The sequence below is a fragment of the Budorcas taxicolor genome, chromosome 1, assembly GCF_023091745.1.
Source record: "Budorcas taxicolor isolate Tak-1 chromosome 1, Takin1.1, whole genome shotgun sequence".
Taxonomy (NCBI): Eukaryota; Metazoa; Chordata; class Mammalia; order Artiodactyla; family Bovidae; genus Budorcas; species Budorcas taxicolor.
The window spans coordinates 94,091,614-94,117,601 of NC_068910.1; the positions used below are offsets into that span (position 1 = coordinate 94,091,614).

The 25,988-nt window shown below is 35.8% G+C and overlaps 1 protein-coding gene across 1 annotated transcript in view; it reads right to left on the bottom strand.

The window, feature by feature from the left end:
* GBE1 (1,4-alpha-glucan branching enzyme 1) overlaps nt 1-25,988 on the bottom strand; it is a 302,051-nt gene that overhangs the window by 215,343 nt on the left and 60,720 nt on the right. The window contains exon 2 of the mRNA XM_052636457.1: nt 18,214-18,383. Within this exon, the coding sequence (XP_052492417.1) occupies nt 18,214-18,383 (170 nt within the window). The remainder of the gene's footprint in view (nt 1-18,213; nt 18,384-25,988) is intronic.

The following is a 25,988-nucleotide window of genomic DNA, read 5'->3' on the forward strand; positions in this document are numbered from 1 at the left end:
ACAAGCCTCTGAGAGTGAATGAATCTTGATCTTCACTGAGAAAAGATTAACACTTCTACAAGTGTAATTACCTTCTGGGTAATGATGGTATATTTATAGGAGATTTTAGTTTGTGATTACCTCACCCTGTGGAGAGAAGGAAAAAAGAAGAACAAATAGGGACCATTTTCTATAGCAAGCTTTCCTTTAAAAAGGAAATGAAAGTTGTAGTGAATAAATTTACCTTTACTTTGATTGTAACATGAACAATTAATCTGAGATACTTTTCTGAGATACTTTTTTGCTAGTTAGCATGACCTAGCCATTAAAAAAAGAAAAGTCATAATTGCCAAGAGAGATACAGCTATAAAGTACTTAAGGTTATATTACCACTCAATGAGTAGCTCTTAGGAAAAAGGAAACCAATAGAAGATAAAACGTCTCTTCTGACTTAGTAAACCTTAGAGAAAAAGGATCAGCTATGTTGAATGATTGACAGGAGACACAAGCTGATGACAGAAGAGAGCTGCAGCAACTGGTATCAACTCTGTCCCTGGGCTCTACTCATCTGGGTTTTCTCAAGCAGGAAACTCATAGCCCAAAACACAGTCCAAACCTCAGCATTTGCCTAGAACAGGGGACCCTGATGTCTTAAAACTAGAAAATGCAGTTATCTCTGTTTAACCTCAAACCAATTTTGCAGTAGAGTTTTTTTCTTTTAATTTATGCTTGCTTTTCTACTTTGACATCTTCATTCTTCATATGCTTAACTTCCAGAAAAGTACTGCCCATCAGACAGAATTATACTGAATAAATGAGATAACAACCTACTACATGATGATACTGAGACACTAGGAAACACAATTTATAAGGATTGAGAAGCTTTGTAACAAGATGTTAGAAAAGTTCAGAAGGCAGAACCTACTTTTGTTCTCAGATTTTAGTTTGGTTTGATAGTTTGGTTACTTCTTCCATTGGGAGAAAAGTAAACCATACTCAGATCCAATATACCAAGTTATTAAATTCTTTCAGAAACTTTCTTTATATGTTCACTGCAATAGTTCAATTAAAATGTACTTTTTGGGGGCTAAACTTTATAAAGAATCCCTATTAAAGGCAAGCCTTGAATACAAGTTAAATACAAACTAACTATAAATTTAATTTAAGATTTTAAACCTATTTCTAACTTAAAGAAAGGTTAAAGCAATCTACTTTTAATTAAATATATCTATGGCAACTTAATTCCAAATCTTAAGGTTCTGCAACCCAATTTCTCATGATAAGAATATTACTAAAACTCATCTGCATTGAATGACAATCTTCCATTCCTCTCAGCTCTCTGAATCCATTATCTCTCTCATGGGAATGAATGCTTTGCTATGACTGATGATGAATAAGATATATAGGACAAATGATGCACTTTTTCATTTAAAAGACTAAAAAGGAAATTCACTTTAGTCTCCTTTCTGCCTAGTTTCATTAAAATCTAAATACAGCTATTCTAAGGGATTTTTTTCCTAGCTCAGTTCAGTTTGACAAAAAAAGCCCTCATGTATCATTTAAATCAATTACAGATTCTCTATAAATATACCTCAGAAGTTTCATTTTGACACTTTTTGGTTTAAAAATAAACCACAAAATGTCACCAAATAAGCAATCAGAAAATACTTTTCAAAAAAGTACTGTGAAAGAGTATATTGTTTATAATTATCACTAAACTATATTCTGAGTTGTTTCAACTTTAGATAGTATTTAAGAAAATATCCCTATATAATTCTTTTATTTTGTAAAATATCTTTATATTTTATAAATATATCTTTATTTTCTACCTAAAAAAGCATACAGGAATGGCCACAATACTTAGAAGAACATCAGATCCAGAGTTTAATTACTACATGAGCTTAGGCAATCACAGTCAGTTAAGAAAAGACCATCCATTTCCCTTGCTAGATGAGAATTACTGCCCTTCTTTGTCTAAATTTCCATGACTTAACACAGTGTCTGGCACATAGAAAGTGTTCAATAAATACTGCTACCTAAGCAGGAGGGCTGAAAGAGAAGTTCTTGAACTCAAACTGCAGATTTTCACGTGCTCTGCCAACATCAAGGCCTCTAACAGATTTTGGAAGCGAACCTACTTTCTAAAAAAATCACCATATGCTGATGCACAACAGTATATTTAGTGAATTTGTACATTATTTGGGAAATATTACAGCTTTAACAGAGTAAACACCTTACTTTAAGACTATATTCTATTACTCAGGGGGGAATAAAAGAAAAACCTTTACTAGAGTTTAGACATATTGGTAATCACACATATTGTTTTATGATATTTCAGCAACCTCTGATAAATTGCAACAAAGTTAATTTCTTGCTTTAAATAAAATTCCATCTTCTTTTCCCTAAAAACTCAGACCCTCTGTAAATCTGAAACTCTTCCACTTCTTAATATTAGGTACTAGCCTTGTTCACAATTAATATGATCAAAAATATATCCAAGGAAAAGGACAGGAGGGAGAAAATAAAGAAAAGAGGGAGGGAGGGAGGGAAGGAAAAAATGAAGGGGAGGGAGCAAGGAAAGAAGAAACACTGTACCAAAAATGTTTTCTTCTTTGAATAAAAATGTATATAATACACTGATGTGCAATTTAAGGAAGTCTGGCATCACTCAGGAGAAAATAGAGTGAAAAAAAAAATGCCTCTAGTGATTTGGGTACCTTTAAATCACATGAAGAGAAACCTGATAGCTGTTCTGGTTATTCCTCGTTTCTCTGCTAGTTCCACCTTAAAATCCTTCTGAGTTTCTCAGACCTGCTCTTTGAGACCCTGGAGGTTGACTTCAGTAGACAGCAATCCCAGGACTCCCCTGCCCTTCAGCTTTAGGCTGGTACTAGCCAACGGCAGATGCTGGTATAAGAGAAATCATGAGATATTTAGCATCCACGTCCATCCCTGCCTTTTTCTAGCCACAGAATCTAAACCTGGGCAACTCTTTGAAAGCTTCAGCTCTGCCTATGCTACAGCAACCATTCCCTCCTCTCCCATACCTACACACAAAGGTAGAAGCAAGAGCTTCTAATCCTGATTGTTCCCTAAATTCTCATCAGCCTTCTATAAAGAGGCCTTCATAAAACTTTCTTCAGTGAGACCCTTGAGTGTGTATCTGTTTCCTGTTGCTCCCTGACTAATACAAAGGTAAAAGTCTTGTAACTCTCAAGAAAAACTCTTCAACAGAAGCAAGTCTGCAAATCACTACCGCCTAATGATGACACTCATATTAACTGCAGCTAGGCACACTGAGCAATCAACTGACAGTAGAAATAAAGAAAGCCAGTTAGAACTGCTGGGGTTAAAAGCAAACAAGCAAACAAACAAATTCCTATAAAGTACTCAGAATTGTCAATCTGCACATGGTTCATTCACCTTCAGTCCTGATGGAGCTCTCTTCTCACTTACTTTCCACTTAAGGGGATGAACATTTTCATCCATAAAGCAATACATCAGCCTGGCCTGTTTCATCAATTGGCAAGTATATCATAAACAATTATCACTATAAAGATATAATTCACTTAAATGACCAATTTTTTTAAATAGTTACTCAAATAAGAATAGTCTTTTCAGAAAATCTTCCAAAATTGCCATTATTATTTTTACAAAAACATTGTAAGCACCAAGTATTTAGTGATGCTTCTACAGGTTAATTTAAAAAGTTAAAAACTAATGAACAGTTCTTACACCATAGTAAATGTTGTTCATTGCAGAGTCAACTAGAAAACTAGGACTATTCACAGTTCAATGACATGACCCTGGACCATTATGTCCATCCAGGCTGCCATAACAAAATATCACCAACTGGGTGGTTTAAACAACAGACATCTATTTCTCACAGTTTTGGAGGCTTGGAAGTCCAGGATCAAGGTCCCAGAAGATCTGATTCCTGGTGAGGACCCTCTTCTTGGCTTGCAGACTGTCATTGTATCCTCATGTGATAGCATGATCTCTCTTTCTCTTTTTTAAGGATATTAATCCCATCACAGGGTTTTCATGACCTCTTCTAAGCCTAATTACTTTCTGAAGACTTCAGCTCTAAATACCATCACATGGGGTGGAGGGGTGGGTAGCACTTCAACATATCCGTTGCAGGTGGGGGTAGGACATAAACAGTCTTTACCAGCCACCTAAAGGAAACGCTTTCCAGTATCATGTGTAAATTGAGCCTTACTTTTTTCTTCTGCAGAAAACCTTTATTCATGTCCAAAACTCTTCTAAGGTCCCATTTTGCCCTTTTCCTTCCAGAAAACTCCTCCCAGGAAATTTCCTCATGGGACTTCTCTTTCCACTCTCTTCTTAGCTGCTCTCTATGGCTGTTCCACATTTTGTTCTTTACTTTTTCCACTTTACTCTCTCCTGAGATTGAGCAACTGATTGGCATGCCACGTATTCCTCTTACTTGGCTGGCATCTATACATGACCTCCTTAGGAAGAATGCTTTGGATGCATTCAAAAAGAATGCATTACCATGCTCCTGCATTCCTAAATATCTGAAAATATCTGTCTAGACATCTGACTGAGAAAGTGGACAGGGAGTAGGAATCGAATTTCCTTCACCCAATAAATCTGAAATAATTACTTCATTGTTCTCTACCCTCCCCTGTAACTCATGAGCCTGCCTGATTCTTTCCAGGAAGAATGTGTTCTTCTTTCCTTTCAAAGGATTCTCTTCAAAAAATGGGGTTGCTGCTTCGGGTGCACCGTACCTACTACAGGCAAAGAAAAGACAGTATGGTTGTGACTACCCCAAGAAGAAAGAGTGGGAAAGCTGAAATGGAAGGATAAGTGATACTATAGCAACCACTAGCTTATAAACGATAAAAGTTCTCAAAATAGAGAAGTGATAGTGTGAAAGTGAAATAGAAGTGATAGTGATACATCATGCACATTAAACTCTACCCCAAGAAACTCATTCACAAGGAGTGTTATTCACCCTGAAATTTTATTTTACCAACACCCCCTGCAAACTACTCGACTTTAAGTGACACATGTACCACACACTGGAGGGGAAAATATCATGATGAAGAAGGAACTGTCCTTCAACAGAGGGAACATCAAAAAGGCTGTTTAAATTAAAGCATAACTAATTTGTTACAATGAAGGTCAAGAATATAACAATATCTCTCATTGCTGAGTTTTTGAGAATTCTGAGCAATTTAAATTTTATACTACGTACTTCTGTATCATAAAAAGCCGCAAAAATTCACAAAGTAGTTAAAACTACCTCCAAAAAAAATTACTCAAAGTACTTTAACAGATGCAGGGGCACTGAGCTAAACCCTTACAGTGATGCTTTAGAATATCTAAATCACAACATGAAGGGTATTTTGTTGACTTGCATAACTCAGTAGGCCTAACAGAAGGGAAATACTATTTCAGTGATGGGGACCCAGAATGGAAATCACAATCCTTATTTCAAGAAGAGGGACTTAGTACAGGGAACTGGTTACATAGTTGAGTTCAGTTCCATTCAGTCACTCAGTCGTGTCTGACTCTTTGCAACCCTCCGGACTACAGCACACCAGGACTCCCTGTCCATCACAAACTCAAAATAAGGTCCACTGAGTCTGTGATGCCATCCAACCATCTCATCCTCTGTCATCCAGTTCTCCTCCCACCTTCAATCTTTCCCAGCATCAGGGTATTTTCAACTGAGTCAGTTCTTCACATCAGGTGGCCAAAGTACTGGCGTTTCAGCTTCAACATTACTCCTTCCAAAGAATATTCATGATTGACTTCCTTTAGGATGGACTGGTTGGATCTCCTTGCTGTCCAAGGGACTCTCAAGAGTCTTCTCCAACAGGATAGTTCAAAAGCATCAATTCTTCAGCGCTCAGCTTTCTTTATAGTTCAGCTCTCACATTCATATATGACTACTGGAAAAACCTAAAAAAAAAAAGCTATCTTTGACTAGATGGACCTTTGTTGGCAATGTAATGGCTCTCCTTTTTAATAAGCTGTCCATAACATTTCTTCCAAGGAGTATGCATCTTTTAATTTTCTGGCTGCAATCACCATCTGCAGTGATTTTGGAGCAATAAATAAATAAATAAAGTCTGTCACTGTCTCCCCATCTATTTGCCATGAAGTGATGGGACCAGATGCCATGATCTTAGTTATCTGAATGTTGAGCTTTAAGCCAACTTTTTCACTCTCCTCTTTCACTTTCATCAAGAGGCTCTTCAGTTTCTCTTCACTTTCTGCCTTAAAGGTGGTGTCATAGTGACACGACTGAGCACCTTCACTTTCATTTTTCACTTTCATGCATTGGAGAAGGAAATGGCAACCCACTCCAGTATTCTTGCCTGGAGAATTCCAGGGACGGGGAAGCATGGTGGGCTGCCGTCTATGGGGTCGCACAGAGTCGGACGTGACTGAAGCAACTTACCACCAGCAGCAGCATCTGTATATCTGAGGTTATTGATATTTCTCCCGGCAATCTTGACTCCAGCTTTTGCTTCACTCAGCCTGGCATTTCTCATTATATACTCTGCATATAAGTTAAATAAGCAGGGTGACTATATACAGCCTTGACGTACTCCTTTCCATATTTGGAACCAGTCTGTTGATCCATGTCCAATTCTAAGTGTTGCTTCTTGACCTGCATACAGATTTCTCAGGAGACAGGTCAGGTATTCTGGTATTCCCATCTCTTTCAGAATTTTCCAGTTTGTTGTGATCCACACAGTCAAAGGCTTTGGCATAGTCAATAAAGCAGAAGTAGATGTTTTTCTGAAACTCTCTTGATTTTTCAGTGATCCAATGGATGTTGGCAATTTGATCTGTGGTTCCTCTGCCTTTTCTAAAACCAGCTTGAACATACGGAAGTTCATAGTTCACAAACTGTTGAAGTCTGGCTTGGAGAATTTTGAGCATTACTTTGCTAGCGTGTGAGATGAGTGCAATTGTGCGGTAGTTTGAGCATTCTTTGGCATTGCTTTTCTTTGTGACTGGAATGAAAACTGACCTTTTGCAGTCCTGTGGCCACTGCTGATTTTCCCAAATTTGCTGCATATTGAGTGCAGCACTTTCACAGCATCATCTTTCAGGATTTGAAATAGCTCAACTGGAATTCTATCACCTCCACTAGCTTTGTTCGTAGTGATGCTTCCTAAGGCCCACTTGACTTCACATTCCAGTCTGGCTCTAGGTGAGTGATTACACCATTGTGGTTATCTGGGTCATGAAGATCTTTTTTGTATAGTTCTTCTGTGTATTCTTACCACCTTTTCTTAATATCTTCTGCTTCTGTTAGGTCCATACCATTTCTTTACTTTATTGTACCCAATTTTGTACGAAATTTTCCCTTGATATCTCTAATTTTCTTGAAAAAAACCTCTAGTCTTTCCCATTCTGTTGTTTTCCTCTATTTCCTTGCACTGATCACTGAGGAAAACTTTCTTATCTCTCCTTGCTGTTCTTTGGAACTCTGCATTCAGATGCTCATATCTTTTCTTTTCTCCTATAACCTATGGTTACATAGGTCATAATGAAAAAAGAATTCAAGTGGAGGACAATTATGTAACCCAGGGATTACCAATAATAGGAATCTGGTAATTCCCCTAAGGAAGAGGAAGAATTTACTGGAATCCAGAAGCCAGGGCCATCTAGCAGAAGCTGGAAACAAGGCAAGCTTTCCCAGCCTGAACTGAGCTCATTGAAAGATAAGCAACAAGAACAAAAACACAGCTGACCAAGGAGATAAGGTCAGCCACACTTTAGACAGAGAGTGTGTGAGGGAAGAAGGGGAAGTTCCCTGGCTTCTCCCTCAACCTGCCATCATATTTCGCCTCCAACTAAACCAACTCAATAGAAGCAGAGTTCATGGGAGTTGGGGAAATATGATGCAGAGTAGAAAAGGGCAGGTGCAAGGATCTTAGGCAAACAAATGACTAGCGCAGCCAAATAGCTGAACTGGTAAGAATATTGGCTTACCAAGGCAACCCAGATCACTGAAAGCACATAAAAACCTGTACATAAATGGCTCAGTGGTAAAGAATCACCTACAATGCAAAAGCTGCAAGAGACATAGGTTCAAGCCTTGGGTAGGTTCAAGCCTTGGTAGCAATCCACTCCAGTATTCTTGCCTGGAGAATCCCATGGACAGAGGAGCCTTGTGGGCTATGGTCCATAGGGGTGCAATGAGTCAGACAAGACTGAAGCAACTTAGCACACACATGCGCAAATGTTCATAAAAGTGTTATTCACAATAATAGCTTTTATTCACAACAGTTAAAAAGTAGAAACAACCCAAATGTCCATCTGCTCAGGAATGGATAAACAAGATGTGGTATATTTACACGGAGAATATTATCCAGCCATAAAATGGAATGAAGAACTGACTGCTACATACTACAAAATGAATGATCCTTGAAAACAGTGTAATAAAAAGTGAAAGAAGCCAGAAACACAAGGCACCATGCTGTATGATTCCATTAATAATGAAATGCCCAGAATAGGCAAATCCATAGATTTAGGAAAAATAGATTCAGTTCAGTTCAGTCGCTCAGTCGTGTCCAACTCTTTGTGACCCCATGAATTACAGCACGCCAGGCCTCCCTGTCCATCACCAACTCCCAGAGTTCACTCAAACTCACGTCCATCGAGTCAGTGATGCCATCTAGCCATCTCATCCTCTGTCGTCCCCTTTTCCTCCTGCCTGCAATCCCTCCCAGCATCAGAGTCCTTTCCAGTGAGTCAATTCTTCGCATGAGGTGGCCAAAGTATTGGAGTTTCAGCTTTAGCATCATTCCTTCCAAAGAAATCCCAGGGCTGATCTCCTTTAGAATGGACTGGTTGGATCTCCTTGCAGTCCAAGGGACTCTCAAGAGTCTTCTCCTACACCACGGTTCAAAAGCATCAATTCTTTGGCACTCAGCTTTCTTCACAGTCCAACTCTCACATCCATACATGACCACTGGAAAAACCATAGCCTTGACTAGACTGACCTTTGTTGATTGGTGGTTACCAAAAACAGAGGAAAAGAAGAATTGGGACTAAATGCTAATATCTATGAGGTTTCTGTTGGGAGTGATGGAAATGTTCTGAAATTAGCAGCAGTGGTTACACAACATAGTGATTTGACGATACTAAAAACTACAATTTGAAGTGTACAATTTGAAATGGTAAATGTTATGTGAATTGGATCTCAACTTTTAAAATGTTAAAATAAGAAAGAAAACAAGTAACTAAGAAGTGAGAGTATAATAATAAGCCTTCAAGATTTAGGTCAAAAGTCATTAGTCTCCATGGTTGCTCGGCAGTGGCTCGGCACCACAGTATCACTACTGAAGGTCACTAATACTTGCTGAGAAAATGCGCTATGATTTTCAGGTTCCTAATCTCTAAATAATACATTTGAGGTCCTTCTGCTACTGATTTAGAAGCAAAACTAAGACAGCTAAGTCATTTTTTCAGGAACCCATCATAAGAGGTGGGTCTCTGACAGTCAAAATTAAAATGAAAACTTCCACAGCTTCACATGAGGAACTGCACAGCTACAAAGAAGCAGAAATTCCCTTTCTTTTTTTCAATCTCTATTCAAGCTTAAAAATCCTTCCAATTTTTTTTTAATAACACAATGACAGGGATTGACAATGTAAAGAGTACAACCCAGTCTGAGGGAATGAGGGAAAGGATGTGAGGAGAGAGCTACAGATTTCCAAGTCTGGCAATAACATGGACAAAGCCTCAAGGCTAATCAGTGAATTCCAGCAGACCTGCTTGGGACCACTGTCTGGATAAGCAAAACAAACAGTGCTATAAACCTTGTACAGATTTACTACATTTCCATTAACTCCCCTACAATACAAAATGATGTTCAGTTGTGTTATCTGTGGCATAAGAAAGAAAATCACAACAAATTAGATTGCAGTTGCTTTAAACGTCTATCTTAAGTGACAGCTGCTTCTTAGTATAATACAATTTGAACTTAAAATGAATAGTTTAGGTGTGATCAAGATACAGAGAATGTTGAGATATGTTATAATCATTCACACTTGGGGCTAGATGTAACTATTTTAAAATAGAACTTCTCTAAGAAAACCTCTAACTTGATAAGAGAATAATATGAATAATGTTCCTTCTTTGTATAAGTAAATGGTGAGCTTAATAAAGTCACTTTAATGGACAAAATTATGAAAATGTCAAAAGACAAGTGCTGAAGAATAACCATAAACAGAATAATTTTATAGACATTAAGAATTAGTGAAAAACCAAAACTGAAACCTAACAAAAAGTACTGTATTATCCAAGCAGCATATATTTTTAACAGGATAGTTACAAAAAAGCAACATGAGGCTAAAAAATTATTATTTATGTCACACAGTTCAAAATCTACCTTCTAGCATTAATAGCATCCACCAATATTCCAGAAAGTAAAGATGCTTCCTTTTAAAAATAATCCCATTAGGCATTATCACAAAGCTCTTTAATCCTGCACAACAACCAGGGCCAGAAGTTGGTTCATATATTGAAAATATTGGTTAAATCAGATAATGATTATATACACTGTAAAAAATTATACATACATAGCAAAAATCATACATATTAAAATGTTTTAATTTAAAAGACAAATATAAATATTCACTCTCCTTCTGATATAAATTACAGCTATTTCTTTAAGTTTAGGTCCTTTGATTAGGATTTTGTATCATATGAACCTATACTTACAATGCAATACTTATAATTCTTAATTTCCTTTGGATTAAAATAGAATGAAAGCTACAAGGTGCATGCAATATAATTAGCATATGAAATAATCAGATTTATATCATTTTTTTGCAATTCACTGTGCATGCTTAATTCACAGTAACTTTCTAACTTGTCCTTACTGAGATTTTTCCCAGTACTTGATAATTTTCTTCACTGTCACACTCACAGTTCATTGCTTTACATAATATTATATTACAGAATTCTAATGAAAAGAATAGGCATTCACAGGATTTGAGGCAGATGGGAAACTGGCTCATTATAAGCACACAAAGCAACTGGCAACAGCAGAAGTACACATATGAAGTAGATCCATAGCCTACTCCCCACGCACGCTCAGCATCCTATGGGAAACAGGCAGCATCACTTGCAGTGAGCGTGTCAAGCAGAAATAAATTCTAAAAAGTAGATAATGATTAAGTAAATCTCCACTGTACATCTATTCCACTGAAAATGTACAATTCATCAGTGAACACAGATAAAAGCGATGGGAGACTCAACATCAGACTAGCGAGCTAGAGAACATTCTGACAAGTTTCTACAAAAATGCCTATTAGCTAATTAGTTATTTTAAGTTCACATACATCAAAGAGTTTATTTTTCAGCATTGGTGCTGGTTTAGTTAACAGTCCTAAAGCCTTCTACCTCTACTTTGTAACTTGCCACTCAATCACCAAAATAAACAGTATCAGAGTTCCCCAGACTACCCTGGAAATTCACTTTCTAGAAACGTGTTGTGTGAGTGCTCAGTCACTCTGTCGTGTCCAACTCTTTGCAACCCTATGGACTGTAGCCCACCAGGCTCCTCTGTCCATGGGATTTTCCAGGCAAGACCACTGGAGGGGGTTGCCATTTCCTTCTCCAGGGGATCTTCCAGACCTAGGGCTTGAACTCACATCTCTTTTGTCTCCTTCACTGGCAGGCAGATTCTTTACCACTGTACCACCTGGGAAGCCTTCTAGAAACATCACCATCTCCAATACGCCAAACTGAAGGAAGCCAACTAACAAAAACGCATTCAGAAAGGACCCATGGGGAGTTGAAATGTCTACACTGCAAAAGACTCTTTGAAGTTCCATCTGAATCCTAAGGTCAGTAGACATTTCAAAGAAAACGTCTTAACAATCTCCTTTGGAGCATTACCCTACCTGGCACCCTCTGCTCTTACAGGAAAGACTCTAAGATATCAAAAACTCCAGCAGATTAACACTTTATATTTTGAAAATGTGTTATTTGCCAGGGGGGTCATTTATGTTATTATTCCTTATTTTTTATAAGTCTCCATAAAATCAAATTCTGCTTCCAGGATCACTGACATAAGGCTTAGCCAAACTGTTTGGTTAATGAAATGGAAGTGAGACCACATTAGCCACTTTTGAACTGAAGCTTTTAGAGCCATGACAGGTTCCCTCTACTGCTCTTTCTCTCTGTCACCAGATTGGCACATCTCACACAGGGGCTGCTCCATCACCTGGATGCTGGAAAGAATGTGACACATGGGACAGAGCCACAGCTGACAACTGCAGCCAACATGAGCAAGAAATAGACTGTGTTACTACAGGCAATTGTGGCCTTTTTTTGCAACAAGCCATACCACAGAAAAAGCAAACACAACCGCCACAGATTTAGCTGAAGAAAGAGAATACAAAGGAGGTTGACATCAGAACTCTACCTTCCAACCAGAAAGGACTTCTAAACCAAAAAAAAAAATAATAATAATCACTATTTTTCAGATCAAGATTTTCAAACTATTAATATCTATGATGATATGCCAGTTACCTTTCCTTGTTCAAATTTCCAATCTATTACAGACCAATACATAAAATATTAAAAATGAATTATTAGAAAATTGAAAGACTTTCAAAATTTAAGCCCCAATATTTGTATTATCATTATTAGATTCAACAGAAATAAAATTCCTCTGTCAAACTGCTATTAGGTTTCTAAATGTGTACTCCCAATTTCTGAGAATATATTACTGTAAACCAATTACAGGACACAGAACCACACTGCTCCACAGAGCACACTTTGAGGAGCACTGTTTCAGAGCATGTGAAATTAAGAAATATAAATGCTTTTGTGATGATATAAACTTCTTGGTAATTGTATAAGTGGAAATTAAATTGTAGACAAATTTTGCCCAGAAAATAAGTAAAAATTTTCTTTAGTATCTTTCCCACTCTGCAAAAATATCTGTTGTTCCTTTTTTCTATAGGCATAAAACTCGGGTTTTTTGTTTTTTTTTCTTTCCCTTTTCTTTTTCATTCTATCAATGATAGACATTTAGGTTATTTGAAAAGTGCCTAGCTCCCAGACTTAGTAATTTTAAATGAAATGTTTTCAGTTATAGCGAATAGGAACCCAATTATTTTATATTGACATATGTAGTTTACTGCCTTTCTCTCTACTTATTATCATCTAGCTACTGGAAAGCAGCTAGTTTTTTCTTCAATTATTTAGCAACCTGCAATAAACATGATTTAGTTCTAAAACCCCAAGTATATTTTAAATTGCATTTAATTTTCTAAAGAATGAATCTTTCCTTTATTAAAGATAATTCAAAGTTTCAGAAACTCATCTCAAGCCATTAAAGTAGGTTCTGTCTGGCTCAGAGATACTTTTTGGGTGGTAAGATTCCGATCTTGATGAATGTCATTATATATACACTGTCCTGGGTGGCTGCAGCAGCTGCTAGCTGCTTAAAAAAGCTAGTTAAAAAAAAAAAGACTGAAAGGAAAAGAAATGATTGTTTCATTTTCTGTCAAATGAAGAAAAATATGTGTAATATATTTAAAGTGAAGGTGCTTTCCAAGTCTTAAAAATGTGGATGGCAAAAGCCAGAGCTACTTCAGTTTGGGCAACACTGAGACTATATCAATTGATTTTTGCAATGTGTTTTAAATAAGAAAAAGAAAGAACTTTGCAAATTAGAGTAATTTTTCAGTTAAGATTTATGTAGCACTAAATGATGTATAAAATGTCTTCACATTTGCAATCTAGTTAGTATCTACTACAATCACCTAGTTAGTATCTACAGCAAACCAGTTAGAGAAATAAGAGGACTACCATTGCCTTTATCCCTACTAAGCCAGATGAAGAGCCAAGTTTTGAGAGCTCTACTTGGGTTCAAACTCAAAATGCCATTCTTTTTTTTTTTTTCCCTCTACACACCAATTCCTGGTAATTCTTTCTTAAAGATCATTTATATTTTACAACAGTAAACATTTGTACCTAAAATATTTTCAGGTCAGTTGGCAAAAAAAATATGCTAGAAAAACATAAATTTACCAGCAGTTCTATGAGTACAGAAAAGGACAGTGCCATTTCTACAATGATTAGAAGAGGAAAGAGACATCACAATATGCTAACATATTTTGACTACTGGTATAATTTCTTATAATACAGAATTAAAGTATAGACAGCCTTTAATTTTCATTTCCTCTGAAAAATTCTCAGTAATAGATGGCTAATGATTTAGACAAAAATTGATTTAAGAAGATTTCCTTTTACTATTTTCCTATTACTGTGAATATAAGTAACAGTTAATGTATGCCTTCACAGAAATGAGGTTTTTATATTGTTTTTTGAAGATATGTTTTACATTATCTTTGGAAGTGTAGGGAAGAGGTAGGTACAAAAGCAATGTTTTAAATTATATATGTATACACTTTCATGATAAAAACATAAGTAAAATTATGTTACTTTTTACATCACTGCTGCTGCTGCTGCTGAAAAAAAATAGGTTTATTTTAGGTGATATTTTAAGTATATAGATAAAAGTTAAGCTTACTGTTATATTAGATGACAAAGTAAGGAAACGAATTCTTAAAAATGATCATGTTACAGTTAAAAGTTATTTCTATAGAATCTTTTGTTTACTGCTGTTTCAACTTAGCTGATAAATATAAAGTTATATGAATACAGTTAAATGCTTTTAAAAGCATTTTAATATCATTACCAAAGCACCTAGAATAATTTTAATTAACTTCATTTGCATTTTCTAATTTTAAAAAATCAACTGTAATTTTTTTAGCTAATTAACACAAATTGTATTTCCACTTCAGTTTAGTATGTTTATACATTGGAAGACTTACTATAAAATCAAACACATTTTTGATGCTGAGAAAAACATTAACAAAGAAAAATAACTTTCTTCTTACTCTTTGACACATGAAAAAATAGATTTTTATGTAAATAAGGGAAAAATAAAATAGAGAATTCCTTAATTGTGTTTTTTAAAAAGACATGTTTAGTTCAGTAATGTATATTTTCACCTACACTGTCAGTATCATCAAAATTCTGTATTATACAAAGTCATATTAAATTTATACTCAGGTGTAACATTCTCTTCCAAAGACACACTATTTTTAAATGCATTATTAATCTAGAATTTTGGCCCTACTGTCAATTTGAAAGTTGCTTTTATTTATTTTTAAGCCAAAGCTTTTCAGTGAGAAAAGTCGAAAGATACCAAATATAAGGAGATCCTGAGGGCCTTCCCTGGTGGCTCAGACAGTAAAGAATCTGAGACTATGGTTTGATCCCTGGGTTAGGAAGGTGCCCTGGAGAAGATGCTAGATACTGGAGATACCCACTCCATAATCCTTGCCTAGAGAATTCCATGGACAGAGGTTATAGTCCAGTTCGGTTCAGTTCAGTTCTGTTCCGTAGCTCAGTCGTGTCTGACACTTTGCGACCCTATGAATCGCAGCACGACAGGCCTCCCTGTATGGGGACCCAAAGAGTTGGGCGTGACTGAGCAATTAACATTTTCACTTTCTGAGACCATACACATGACCAAAAAAAAGAAAACCTTCGTCTAGATAAGTAAATATATTAGACATTTAAATTTTCCCAATATACCGCTTGTTAATTATTTTAACAGTTAACTATATTCTATCATACTTCCTACCTTCTATCACAGTTTCATTTATATTAGACATTCCTACCTCTCTGGTAAAAATAAAGGTCCTCAGATTAAATCTGATATTCTTCCTACCCTTAGATACTAAATAAATACTGCTTGATTGAAAAAACTTGACAGAGTGTTGTTTCAAGAACAAGGAGAGATTTTAAATTATGTGACATATCTTCACAAAGAGTAGAATTTTCAAAAATCAAATTAGATTTTTTAAAGTTAAGCTATTCTACACTAAAATAGGAACTAGATAATTTTTAGTGTTCTCTTAACAAAAGACTATATAAATTATTATACTTTTAATATTTAAGCATTAAATCCTAATCCTTAAAAATTTTAAATACAATTTCCAAACATATACATGGCTCAACTGGATTTACAATGCACAACTCTACAGCTACCAAATATAGTTTCATATAGTTTCCCATATTTCTATATCTCTAAAACCTATTTAGTGGATTCAATCATAAATATGTGAGAGAGGTTACCAAATGCAAGTACCAAGTTTTAACTGAGATTCTTATAGTACTTTTCTTTTTGGTATATGTACATAAAAATCTAACTTAAATACTCTTAAGCAATACTTCTTAATAAATGGCAGTAAAAAAAAACTAATAAAATATAATGCCCTAAAGCACCTTGATTAGAGGTTGATATAAAACAAATCTATTAACAAAAAGCTAGCAGTCAATGCAGTCACTCAGAGAAGATGGGGAAATAGCCATGTTTATATACAAGAAAAAATTATAACAATTTTAACAATTTAAGTGAAAAGACTGATAGCTTCAAAATATATTTCATAATAATCACCAGGCCATGTTAATCTGAATCAGCAGATCACATGATCTTTCTTAAAACACTCCCTAAAGTTTTCACTAACTTCTCTAGAAACACAGGAAGCTGACCTCATCTCATTTTGGTAACTACACAAAGAATAACTTATATTTGACCTTTGACCTGTTCTTTTCAATAATAGAGCCACTAAACAAAGGTGGCTACTGAGTGCTTAAAATGAACTTAGTATAACCGAGAAAATAAATTTAAAGTTTTATTTAATTTTAATTACTTTATTAAACGTAAAATTTAAAACTACCACTCAGTTGAGTTGCTAGAACTTTTAACAATATTTGGAAAAATTTGGGTATGCACTTTAAACGGCAAACTGCATTAAGTTTAAATATAGATCAAGTATTTCCAACGGAAAAATACCCACCAGATTTAGAAGAAGCAATAAAAAAGAATGAAAATATCTCACTAACAAATTTTATATTGATTACATGTTAAAATATATTTTGATATATGGGGTTAAATTTAAAAAACCTATCATTATTAAAATTCACTGTTTTTCCCCTTTATTTTTTTAATATTACCATGAAATTTTTTAAATTATATAAGTGATGCTCCTTATATTTCTATTGGGCAGTGCTGCCTTAGACTATATAAATAAAAACAAAAATTTTTTTAAAGTCAGGTTACTTAAGGTAATGCACACAGTAAAACTCACCGTTTTATATGCATACTTCTATAAATTCTGGCAAATGTATACAATCATGAAACCAACACAATCACAACATAAAATGTTTCCATTACCCAAAAAAATGCCCCCTTATGTTTCTTATCAACTTGTCAACTCACACCTCCTATCCCCAAACCCTGACAATTCAGTTTTCTGTCTATAGTTTTGATCTTTCCACAACAGGACAGCATACAGACCTCGGAGTCCAGGAAAATCAAACTTTAAAGACGATACTATCCTATGGTGCTAAAGGATTATTATTTGATATTTCCTTTCCTTGTATTGTGAACATTTTGCCAAGGCTTAGTTTTCCAGTTATTCTATTTTCAAAACTGAGCTTCTTCCCCTGTCACTATTACAGTGATTTATTTATACTTATAGAATAAAACTGAGCAGATTGTATATTAGTTATGTACTTACAAGGCTTCTACTAAACTGTAAGCTAGAAGCCTGACTTGTAGAACTACTACACTTAATTGTCTAGTGAAATTAACAGTGCAGATAATAAGGCTGAGAAGATATTTCCCACTGTGTTATTTAAAAAAAGAAAGGAAAGGGAAAAAACAAAAAATTGACTGATGACAAAGTTAACCCTCTAATTTAGATGTTTACATTTACTGAGGTCTCAAAAAAAGATTAGAGGATGCAAGAACTATGATGCCAAACAACCAGGAGCAAGTGCTAGTGGAGACTAAACCTAAACCAAAATTTTTACTTTAATTGGTATTGGTTTTGTCAGAGCTTGCTAACAAGGTTTAATAAATTGGGAGTAGTCTGCCTAACATAATTTTTCTCACAAACTCTGTTATTTCTGGCACTTGGTATATAGAATATAAAGTTTTAAAAAATACATGTATCACATCAAATCAGAAATACTTTTAGCACATAAAGGCAAAGACTCAAGAAACTCAACGGGTTCTATCTGAAAAGTAGAATATTTGTAATCAATAATATTCATAAAAGTTAAATATATAACATCTATGTTTTAAGTAAATAAATGAAAGGCTACAACTGACTTTAATGGTTCTAAAATACTTACTGAAGTCTCCAGTAAGAAAAACTCCTTCAGCTCCTGGGGCCCATTCTTTGCAGTATAAACCACCATCAGCGCATCTGTGGACGCCAAATGATTCATAACCTCTGGAAAACCTATCAATACCACCTTCATTCTCTCCAATGCTGCTCAAAGTCTGGTTAAACCGCTTATACCTTTGAAAAAGTGCAAAAGAAAGGAAATTGTAAAATCAAATAATCTTACAGAAAAGCTGCTATAATTAAATATCTGTTTTAGTCTCATTTGGGGTGGGGGGAGATATCATTAAAGAGGAATGATGTGAATAATTTTATTTATTGCTAGAAATTACCTGGTAAGATATCATTCTTATATCAAATAAACTGAACTAATCCAACTAACTTTTTTTTTGTAATTTCAAGCATTACAGTATAAAACATGATAGTTATGTTATTCCATGAATATTTTAAAATCAGCATTATAGCAACTTCTATGTCAAGACAGTATAATGAAGGAGCATTCCTACATCTATAATTTCTAAAACACTGAAAGAAAATATAGTTAAAAACCAGCAAGAAAAATAAAATTACCCTACAGCAGGTCTTGTATACGCTTCCTGTTAAAGGGCAGATAGGAAATATTTTAGGCTTTGCTAGCCATCTGGTTTCTGTCACAATCACTCAACTGTGTCTCTGAAGCATGAAATTGGCCACAGACAATATGTAAATGAATGGGTGTGGCTGTGTTCCAATAACACTTTATTTACAAACACAGGTGGCAGGGCCAAATCTGGCCTATGGGTTATGGTTTGCCTAGTACTGCCCTACAGAATCTAACCATGGAAAGAACATTCATCACCACAAACTATGAAATCGAGCAGCCATGAGAAGAAACCAAAGATTCCTTTCCAAGCAGGATCAAGAATAATATATGGCTGCTCTTGACCCTCTCCCAGACGCCCAGAGCCCACAGTTAGGACTGGTACACGAAAAACATATTATCACTTGCACTTATTACCCCAAGTCTGGGGAGAAGCAAAGTAGAACAAAACTGGCAAAACTAGAGAAGTGAAGCATGTGGCAGGTATTCTCTGTCAGAAGTGAAAGTTCCAGAAGTGTGTAATGAACTGACCAATGCCCATAAACTTCCCTGTGCTTTGCCACACCCTGGGGGGTAATCAATAAAAGTCCCTGAACGACAGTCATGAATCCAAACAGAGGTATAAAGGAAATACGCAAAATGTCAAAAGCTAACTAATGAAGAACACCTCAACTGAGGTGAACAGAAAAAGAATCTTTATACAAATGTTTCACCCTGTTGTTGCTTAGTTGCTAAGTCACGTCTGACTCTTTTGTTACCCCATAGACTTAAGCTTGCCAGGCTCCTCTGTCCAAGGAATTTCCCAGGCAAGAATACTGGCATTGGTTGCCATTTCCTTCTCCAAGGGATCTTCCCAACCAAGGGATTGAATCTGCATCTCCTGCAGGCAGATTCTTTACCACTGAGCCACTAGGGAAGCCCGTTTCACACTGTACTTCAACTTAAATAAAAATGAATTCAATCATAATAGAAGCTGAGAGATTATATTAATATGATAGAATGATAGAATGAGAAGGATAATGAAACTACAGACCCAAGGAAATAAAAAGAGTAACAAAATATATCATTAGAAAAATAATAAATTAGAATTGGCAAGGAACTAAGTGTACATGCAACAACAACAACAACAAATAGGTAAATGAACAATTGGAACTTGATATGATTAGGAAAAAAAGACAAAGCGGACTTCCCTGGTGGTACAGAGGATAGGAATCTGCCTGCCCATGCAGGGAACATGAGTTCGATCCCTAGTCCAGGACAGTTCCATATGAGACACAGCAATTAAGCCTGTGCTCCACAACTACTGAGCCAGCACTCTACAGCCCACGAGCCACAACTACTGAGCTCTCATGCCCTACAGCCATGTTCTGCAACGAGAGAGGCCACACCAAAGAGAACCCCACGCACTGCAACTAGAGAAAGTACACACACAGCAATGAAAAGACCCAGCTCAACGAAATTTAAATAAATAATTAAAATTTTAAAAAATGCTTGATTACCAATGCAATCAATAAAAACAAAAAAAGACAAATTGAATATAAAGTTCAGTTCAGTTCAGTCGCTCAGTCGTGTCTGACTCTTTGCAACCCCATGGAATCGCAGCACGCCAGGGCTCCCTGTCCATCACCAACGCCTGGAGTTCACTCAGACTCACGTCCATCGAGTCCGTGATGCCATCCAGCCATCTCATCCTCTGTTGTCCCCTTCTCCTCCTGCCCCCAATCCCTCCCAGCATCAGAGTCTTTTCCAATGAGTCAACTCTTCGCATGAGGTAGCCCAAGTACTGGAGTTTCAGCTTCAGCATCATTCCCTCCAAAGAAATCCCAGGGCTGATCTCCTTCAGAATGGACTGGTTGGATCTCCTTGCAGTCCAAGGGACTCTCCAGAGTCTTCTCCAACACCACAGTTCAAAAGCATCAATTCATCGGTGCTCAGCTTTCTTCACAGTCCAACTCTCACATCCATACATGACCACAGGAAAAACCATAGCCTTGACTAGATGGACCTTAGTCGGCAAAGTAATGTCTCTGCTTTTGAGTATACTATCCAGGTTGGTCATAACTTTTCTTCCAAGGAGTAAGCGTCTTTTAATTTCATGCCTGCAGTCACCATCTGCAGTGATTTTGGAGCCCAAAAAACTGAAGTCTGACACTGTTTCCACTATTTCCCCATCTATTTCCCATGAAGTGATAGGACAGGATGCCATGATCTTCGTTTTCTGAATGTTGAGCTTTAAGCCAACTTTTTCACTCTCCTTTTTCACTTTCATCAAGAGGCTTTTTAGTTCCTCTTCACTTTCTGCCATAAGGGTGGTGTCATCTGTATATCTGAGGTTATTGGTATTTCTCCTGGCAATCTTGATTCCAGCTTGTGTTTCTTCCAGCCCAGCATTACTCATGATGTACTCTGCATAGAAGTTAAATAAGCAGGGTGACAATATAGAGCCTTGACGTACTCCTTTTCCTATCTGGAAACAGTCTGTTGTTCCATGTCCAGTTCTAACTGTTTCTTCCTGATCTGCATATAGGTTTCTCTAGAGGCAGGTCAGGTGGTCTGGTATTCCCATTTCTTTCAGAATTATCCACAGTTTATTGTGATCCACACAGTCAAAGGCTTTGGCATAGTCAATAAAGCAGAAATAGATGTTTTTCTGGAACTCTCTTGCTTCTTCAATGATCCAGCAGATGTTGGCAATTTGATCTCTAGTTCCTCTGCCTTTTCTAAAACCAGCTTGAACATCTGGAAGTTTACGGTCCATGTATTGCTGATGCCTGGCTTGGAGAATTTTGAGCATTACTTTACTAGCATGTGAGATGAGTGCAATTGTGCTGTAGTTTGAGCATTCTTTGGCATTGCCTTTCTTTGGGATTGGAATGAAAACTGACCTTTTCCAGTCCTGTGGCTACTGCTGAGTTTTCCAAATTTGCTGCATATTGAGTGCAGCACTTTCACAGCATCATCTTTCAGGATTTGAAATAGCTCAACTGGAATTCTATCACCTCCACTAGCTTTGTTCGTAGTGATGCTTTCTAAGGCCCACTTGACTTCACATTCCAGGATGTCTGGCTCTAGGTGAGTGATCACACCATCGTGGTTATCTGGGTCATGAAGATCTTTTCTGTATAGTTCTTCCGTGTATTCTTGCCACCTCTTCTTCATATCTTCTGCTTCTGTTAGGTTCATACCATTTCTGTCCTTTATCGAATATAAAGTTAATCAATACAAAATGAACAAATATAATCAAAATAAGGATAACTGGTGACTCTGAAGAACAAAAATAAAATGAATATAAATCATATAAAATAGTACAATATTTCTTATAGAATTAAATATGCATGTTAAAAAGAACATACTGTGTTTTAAGAAAAATTTGGAAAACACACACAAACACACACACATACACACACACACACACACACACATGCACACAGAGCATCACCCAGTTTAAACTATTGAAATTCAAAGAAGAAAGGATGTAATTCTAAGGACAACTGGTACAAAAATGTAAGGGGGATGGGGACATATTTTTTGGTAAAGGAACATCACAATAAAGACCCAAAGATAACAAAGCCAAGCCCACACCATTCTGAGAAAGAAAAGTAGTATTCTAAGGTATTATATGAGACACATGCCTACTCAAACTTAACGAATTCTTCAAATATTGCAAATTTAAAAATAATTTTAAGTCTATGACACTAATGAATCATTCTTGAAAAAAAATCACTTTCCATAAAATTTAGGCAATTAAAAGACTAAATACACACCAGACAAATGGATAGTCATTGTAGCCGTTTGGCTGAGCCCTAAGTCTTTAAATATAGAACCAAGGCTAGACAATTGTGTAATTATGTGAATGTGATAACAAGAAAAGAATCTCAATGGACGGGTGAAAATTTGATTTAGTAAAAACAACAGATAAGTGAAAGGGAGATGGAATAAAGGAAAGGGTGGTCAGACTCCTTTTTCTTAAAAAATAGAGTCACTCAACATGGACTAAAATTCAAGATTGTCATCATTATACATTTTAATCTCTTCACAAACTTAGATGGACAATTTAAAGAAAGTTATGTATAGATTTAAGTCATTTCTTTCATTTTGTTTCAGAAGTTTGTTTAAAATTAAATTTAACATATTTATATTCCTCATGTTTCATTATATTATTTCTACCAAGCTATTTTTCTACCCTCTTACCTATATATAAGTAAGTGTTAGTCACTCAGTCGTGCCAAACTCTTTGCGACCCCATGAACTGCAGCCCACCAGGTTCCTCTGTCCGTGGGATTTTCCAGGCAAGGATACTGGAGTGGGTTGCCATTTCCTTCTCCAGGGGGTCTTCCCAACCCCAGGATTGAACCCAGGTCTCCTACACTGCAGGCAGATTCTTTACTGACTGAGCTACAAGGGAAGCCTCAATATATATAGCTTACCTAAGCACATAAAAATACCAAAAATGATGTTCTCTTAATATCAGTGATGATTTTTTTGGTAGCATTTCTATTTTCTTTCTTCCTTGCATTATTCTAACTATAACAAAGAAATGCCATTTAAACAAAATAAAGGTTTTTTTCTTAAGACTATAAAATTTTTAGAGTATTAAAACATCTATATAATCCATAATTATTACATATTCATCATTTTAATGGGTATATGAAACTATGTCTATAAAACTTGGGTAATTTAAATAATTTGAAATAGATCAGTGGGACAAAACTAGGTTCTTGAAATGGTCTTGAACATATAAAGAAATTAACACACAATAAAAGGACATTTCAAGAAAGAAATGTGAAAGAGAAAGAAAGCAATGGCTTACTTATTAAGATATTGGAATCTAAGTTTAAAAATTGGACCTTTAAAATCAAAATAACTTCAAAAGGTCAAAGTTATAAATATTAAATTAAAAATAAACAAAACCAGGAGTTCACAGAAATACAAATGGCCAGAAAACTCAAATTCAATTCTAAATTTCAAAATTCCATTTTCCACTTAAAGACCCATAAAATGTGATAGTCTGTGCAGACAGAGTGCAGGTGCAGGAAAAAGACATTTCTAAATACTCTTTAACAAAATATAAATTCGATAACTATTCGGCATTAGCTAGCTATGAAAATTTCTAGATCACAGTCTTCAACTAAGTAATTCCATTTCTAGAAATTTACCCATTGAATATATCACACAAGGAAGCAAAAACATCTACATGTACAGTGTAATGTATAGGTAATCATTATGGCATTATTTAAAATACCAAACCATAGAAAATACCTACCTGTTCAACAAGAGAGGCTGGTCAAATTAACTGTGGAACACATACACAACAAATTACATGAGATTCATTATGAAGAACGAGGTAGAATGAAATGTACTAAATATGAAAAGATGTCCCAAGATAGATGGCTTAGGGAAATAAGTTGCAAATCAGTGTTCCACAAAACATCTCTTTGTATAAAGAAATATTCATACAGCTACAGATGGCATGTAGATGCTATTTTCACAGGGCCCCTTCCCCTGCACCAGGGGTTGGATTCCAGTGGGCTGGGGCGAGCAGGGGCCTTAAGTTCCTAGCCCCACCACGCTCACATTTACTTCAAAGACAGGAAGATATACAGCACAGAATCTGATCAGTGGAGTGCAAAGCCTATGGGTATGGTAGGTGTGAGTGGAATATTTCAAATATGACCCCCTTTTGTATTGTCTATATATACTCAACATATACAATACACATGCCCGCCTGTGAGTGCACATCCCCATGGTTTTATGAAAATGCAAATTATATTTATTCTATTACTTGAAACAAATTAACTTTTAATGAAATGATGTAACTCCAGTATCACTGACAGTCTTTACCCCAGAGGACGCAAACTGAATTACTGACAGGAACCAGGCAAGTAGCATAAATATGAAGAACTGCTCCCGCATAAGAAACACAAAGAACAGCATGAAGATCAAAGAGTAACCAATGAGGCTAGCCTCAGAGTATGGAGGAGTAGAAAGTAGAAAGGAGCTCAATTGAGATGGAGAGGACAAAACCCAGGGAAAAGTGACAGCATCTGTTTAAAAGCTCTAGCCTATTGTTATGACGGAGAAGGCAGTGGCAACCCACTCCAGTATTCTTGCCTGGAGAATCCCATGGACAGAGGAGCCTGGTAGGCTACAGTCCATGGGGTCGCAAAGAGTCAGACACATCTGATGTGACTTAGCAGCAGCAGCATTGTTACAAAAGATTTGCCAAATCAAGTAATTATTCAAGAATGAAAAATATTCCAGATTTTTCTATGAATCCTCCCTAACATCAGCAACTATTTCAAAATACTTTAAATACTGATCTAGGCAAAAGAAAAAGCAGCAGAAGAAAACCTCAGTCTATAGCTCTTAATAAGAGATTTGTATGCAAACTCTCTCATACTGTAAATTCTATGAGAAAAATGATTTTTACCTCTTAAAGATACCATTCGGCTGCAACTCTCAATGTGTGGAAACTCTAATCCATATGAGATGCATAAACAACAGCATTTAATGATCAAATGGTATAAAACAATCAACAAAATAAATTGGGATAGAAGTAACAAAACTAGGAGAGAAAAATAAATCTGGACTTAGGGTAAAAAAAAATACATACACATATATTATCAAAAAACATGAAAAATTACTGATTATTTTTTTAAAAGATATCAACTTTTGGAGGGCAAATAAATGTGGCAATAATTTTATTGTCAATGTGGTTATAATATCTTTAAAACACAATTTTAGATTTATTTAAAGTTTAAAAAATAATCCTTCTTAAGACATTTCAAAAGATATATACAAATGTGCCATTTACTAAAAATTGAACAGAAATAGGATTATAGCATGATATTACTTTAACTAAATATCTTGACATCCTCAAGGTCAGCCCTAGAGCTTCTGATACAGAAATACACATTCTACTTTGAAATCACTGTGGCTCAAAAAAGAAAATGCCTGAGGATATAGCAAGCTCATCATGCCTGTGCCCTCTCCTACTACAGTCATCTCTCTTACTATTTTGCTATGAATTTATAGGATATTTAAAAACTGGGTCAAATTCTTGGTAACCAAGAACATAAAATGAGTTAGTATTGCAACTAGCATTTTGTACAGATATAAAAATATTATAAGATTTAATATCTTCATTGATGTTTTTAATCCTCTTTACAGAAAGAAATAGAGGCACAGATAAATATGAAAGT